This window comes from Colobus angolensis, unplaced genomic scaffold (genome assembly GCF_000951035.1).
Source record: "Colobus angolensis palliatus isolate OR3802 unplaced genomic scaffold, Cang.pa_1.0 Scaffold19, whole genome shotgun sequence".
NCBI lineage: Eukaryota > Metazoa > Chordata > Mammalia > Primates > Cercopithecidae > Colobus > Colobus angolensis.
The window spans coordinates 12,073,266-12,078,157 of record NW_012115043.1 but is presented as its reverse complement, the minus strand read 5'-3'; the positions used below and the strand labels follow the sequence as shown (position 1 = coordinate 12,078,157).

Below are 4,892 nucleotides of genomic sequence, written 5' to 3'. Positions count from 1 at the left end.
AGGAGTCCCAGATTTGCTTCTTAAAACATGTGTGTATGTGGCAAGTTATTTAGCTTCTGTTTTCCTATCTCTAAAAAAGGCTTAATAATATGTTTCAGATTAGTTGTGAAGGTTATTAAATGGGACGATGTAAATAAATATTTCTCAAGAAAAATATTTCTCACCCACTAAAGGTACTCATTAAATACTGCATATACACAGCTTGTGTGCAATCATATTTTAAATTTGGATGGATACTGTGAATGATTTCAATGCATTTTTTGGATAATATCCAGTTATTTTTACTTCTTTAAGAACATTTTTTAAACAGTGTGGCTAGATGTCATATCTGACCAGTATATATGGTGAAAAGCATTCTAATGCTGTATAAATTGCCAAAATAGAAGCAAGAAATGTTTTAAAAGGACCCTTAGGTTTCTAGAACCGATGCCAAGAGTCTGAATTTTATGGATTTTTCTCTCCAGATCTATCAGAAATTCCAGACCCCAGAGAAGAGCTACATTCTAGGGTGGTAAGGCATGAGAAGAAGAATGAGGAATGAAGGGTGGGTGGGGACTTGCTCTTACTAATGACACTCCATGGCAGCAGGGGCTCAGTTCTTTCTTTTCTCCTGGGGGGTGGAGGTGGAGCCAGATCCATACCTTAGTGTGGTCGGCTAGTTTGTAGGGTCAGGTTACAGATCTCCATCAACGAACCAGATGTAAGGGGTTTCTAGGCAGGTCTTTACTAAGGATACTTGTCCAGGTAAGAACTATTTTTTGCCATCAGTTTGGAATTGAACTTGATGTTTCTGGGAATGATTAGTTTGTAACTGGAGGCATTTTATTCTGTTGAAGGATCGTGTTCTCCTCTTCCTTGCCTGTGCTCAATCTCCACCTGTCTACCCTTCCGTGACAATGGTTCAGTGGAAGAAACTCTGCCGGCAGCATTACTTGTGGGCCCTGGGCTGCTATATGCTGCTGGTCATTGCGGCTCTGAAACTTTCTTTAAGGTTGAAGTGTGGCTCTGACTACTTGGGTCTGGAGTCCAGGGAATTTCAAAGCCAGTACTGTAGGAATATCTTGTATAATTCCCTGAAACTGCCAGCAAAGAGGTCTATCAACTGTTCAGGGATCACCCGAGGGGACCCAGAAGCCGTGTTTCATGCTCTTGTGAATAACCTGGAGGTCAAGAAGAAGCGGGAGCCTTTTACAGACACCCACTATCTCTCCCTCACCAGAGACTGTGAACGCTTCAAGGCGGAAAGGAAGTTCATACAGTTCCCGCTGAGCAAAGAAGAGGTGGAGTTCCCTATTGCGTACTCTATGGTGATTCATGAGAAGATTGAAAACTTTGAAAGGCTACTGCGAGCTGTGTATGCCCCTCAGAACATATACTGCATCCACGTGGATGAGAAGTCCCCAGAAACTTTCAAAGAGGCAGTCAAAGCAATTATTTCATGCTTCCCAAATGTCTTCATAGCCAGTAAGCTGGTTCGGGTGATTTATGCCTCCTGGTCCAGGGTGCAAGCTGACCTCAACTGCATGGAAGACTTGCTCCAGAGCTCAGTGCCATGGAAATACTTCCTGAATACATGCGGGACGGACTTTCCTCTAAAGAGCAATGCTGAGATGGTCCAGGCTCTCAAGATGTTGAATGGGAGGAATAGCATGGAGACAGAGGTACCTCCTAAGCACAAACAAACCCGCTGGGAATATCACTTTGAGGTAGTGGGAGACACATTACACCTTACCAACAAGAAGAAGGATCCTCCCCCTTATAATTTAACTATGTTTACAGGGAATGCATATATTGTGGCTTCCCGAGATTTTGTCCAACATGTTTTGAAGAACCCTAAATCCCAACAACTGATTGAATGGGTAAAAGACACCTATAGCCCTGATGAACACCTCTGGGCCACCCTTCAGCGTGCACGGTGGATGCCTGGCTCTGTTCCCAGCCACCCCAAGTACGACATCTCAGACCTGACTTCTATTGCCAGGCTGGTAAAATGGCAGGGTCATGAAGGAGACATCGATAAGGGTGCTCCTTATGGCCCTTGCTCTGGAATCCACCAGCGGGCTATCTGTGTTTATGGGGCTGGGGACTTGCACTGGATGCTTCAAAACCATCACTTGTTGGCCAACAAGTTTGACCCAAAGGTAGATGATAATGCTCTTCAGTGCTTAGAAGAGTACCTACGTTATAAGGCCATCTATGGGACTGAACTTTGAGACACACTATGGGAGCATTGCTACCTGTGGGGCGAGAGCATGTACAAACATGCTCAGAACTTACTGGGACAGTGCGGGTGGGAGACCAGGCCTTTGCAATTCGCGGCATCCCTTAGGATAAGGGGTCTGCTATTAGAGTGTGGGTAAGGAGATCTGTTGCCTTAAATTGCTGCCTGGGTGAATGCTGCTTTTTCTGTCACCCCTAACACTAGTAGTTCCTTCATTGACTTTCTTATCGAGTGAGAATGAGAACTTCTGTGATTGCGAGAGTGAAGGAGGGATGTGTGGTAGGCGACTTGATTTCAGCTGAATGCCTGCTGGTAGCTTTTCCATTCTGTGGAGCTGCTGTTCCTAATAACTCTAGGTTTGGTAGCGTGGAGGAGAACTTTGATGGAAAGAGAGCCTTCCCTTCTGTACTGTTAACTTAAAAATAAATAGCTCCTGATTCAAAGTCTTTTTTTGCCTAATATATTTTTTTTGCCTACTTTTTGCCTAGTATGTCAAAAATAATATAAATATAAGCAGATAAAGTGTGTGAGACTTTTTCTTGTAACTATTGGTGTCATTTAAAATCCCTAGGGGCTGGCAAGAGAGTTCTCATTATTCTGAAATGGTCCTGACAAGCTGCATGAGTAGCAATTTTTTTTTTTTTTTTGGAGACAGAGTCTTGCTCTGTCACCCAGGCTGGAGTGCAGTGGCACAATCTCAACTCACTGCAACCTCTGCCTCCCGGGTTCAAGCAATTCTCCCACCTCAGTCTCCTGAGTAGCTGGGACTATAGGCATGCAGCACCATGTCCGGCTAATTTTTGTATTTTTAGTAGAGACCAGGTTTCACCATATTGGCCAGGCTGGTCTCGAACTCCTGACCCTGTGATTCGCCCACCTCGGCCTCCCAAAGTGCTGGGATTACAGGTGGGAGCTACCGCACCTGGCCTATGAACAGTAAATTCTAATGAAGACAGGGGAACAGGGCTGGTTCTTTCATTGTTGAGAGCCATCCTCATTTTGTTTATATTGCCATGTTCGTGAGTTTTCTGTAAAGGAAAAGGCAGGGTGATTTAACCAGTTTGACCACCTGTATTCTTATAGGAAAATCTCAGCGCTAATTCTAATTTTGTCCGCTTCACAGCCAAAGCTTAACTAATGTTGCATAGAGGAGACAATAGCCATTCAGGTAAGGTAATATGTAATTTATTATTCAAAGTGGAACATGTTTTTGTAGGGGGAGAGTCTGCACTATTAATAATTACATTGAGAAATAAAAATGAACTAGGACTATTTGGCTAAGCCAGGATGTCTTGTTATTGTTATTCCATGTTTAGGCCTCTTGAGTCAAAACTGTTTTTTTTTTTTTTTTTTTTTTGAGACAGATTCTCACTCTGTTGCCCAGGCTGGAGTGCAGTGGCATGATCTCGGCTCACTGAAGCCTCCGCCTCCTGGGTTCAAGTGATTCTCCCACCCCAGCCTTGCGAGTAGCTGGGATTACAGATGCGAGCCACCATACCCAGTTAATTTTTGTGTATTTTTAGTAAAGATGGGGTTTCGCCATGTTGGCCAGATTGGTCTCAAACTCCTGGCCTCAAGTGATCCACCTGCCCCAGCCTCCCAAACTGCTGGGATTACAGGTGTGAGCCACCACGCCTGGCCCCCTCTTGAATCAAAACTCTTATTTCATAATGTGAATGGGAGGATCACTATGTGAAGGGGAGACAATAAGGTATGTGTAAATACGTATACATAAGTATATGTGTGTATGTGTAAATACGTATACATACGTATATGTGTGTATATGTATACACACATACAGCACGCTACCTCCCAAGTGTTACCTAGCGAAACAGTTTCCTTTCTGAAGCTCCAGAGATAGTTGTTGGCTAAGTTATACTCTTCTGTGATGGGCAAGGGATGCTATAAAAACATAGGCAGTGCCCTTTGAATGTAGTACAGCTCATCTCCTGCATATAATATACCTTGGAAAAGTGATCTATATGCAAGTTAATTTGTGTAATCTGAAGGATGTTCCCATTAATATGTCATGATATCATTAATATGTTTCTTCCTTTCTGATTTTTTTTTTTTTCACCCAGGCTGGAATGCAACTAATGTCGCGATTTCCGCTCATTGCAACCTCTGCCTCTCGGGTCCAAGCGATTCTCTTGTCTCAGCCTCCTGAGTAGCTGGGATTACAGGTGTGTGCCATCATGCCCGGCTGATTTTTTTTATACTTTTTTAGTAGAAACAGGGTTTCACCATGTTGGTCAGGCTGGTCTTGAACTCCTGACCTCAAGTGATCCACCCACCTCGGCCTCCCAAAGTGCTGGGATCACAGGCGTGAGCCACTGCGCCCAGCCCTTTCTGATTGTTGTCATTCAATTCGTCAAGTTTTCTCTCATGATCAACTTTCTCTGTGCAAACCCTGTAACTCTGAGAGTTATCAGTGTGTCTCACACAGTGAGTTTTTAATTTATAGGTTAGTTACTTTTGGCCAGGTGTGGTGGCTCATGCCTGTAATGCCAGCACGTTGGGAGGCCAAGGTAGGGAGATCACTTGAGGTCAGGAGTTCAAGATCAGCCTGGCCAATGTGGTGAAACCCCATCTCTACTAAAAATACAAAAATTAGCCAGGCATGGTGGCGGGTGCCTGTAATCCCAGCTACTTGGGAGGCTGAGGCAGGAGA

The 4,892-nt window shown here is 44.1% G+C and overlaps 1 protein-coding gene across 1 annotated transcript; it reads left to right on the top strand.

The window, feature by feature from the left end:
- The first annotated feature begins 594 nt into the window (after positions 1 to 594).
- GCNT3 (glucosaminyl (N-acetyl) transferase 3, mucin type) lies at positions 595 to 3,495 on the top strand. Its single transcript, XM_011940487.1, has 2 exons — positions 595 to 744; positions 837 to 3,495. Exon 2 carries the CDS (start codon positions 897 to 899, stop codon positions 2,211 to 2,213), a length of 1,317 nt encoding a protein of 438 aa, XP_011795877.1. The 5' UTR covers positions 595 to 744; positions 837 to 896; the 3' UTR covers positions 2,214 to 3,495.
- The last annotated feature ends 1,397 nt before the right edge of the window (positions 3,496 to 4,892 follow it).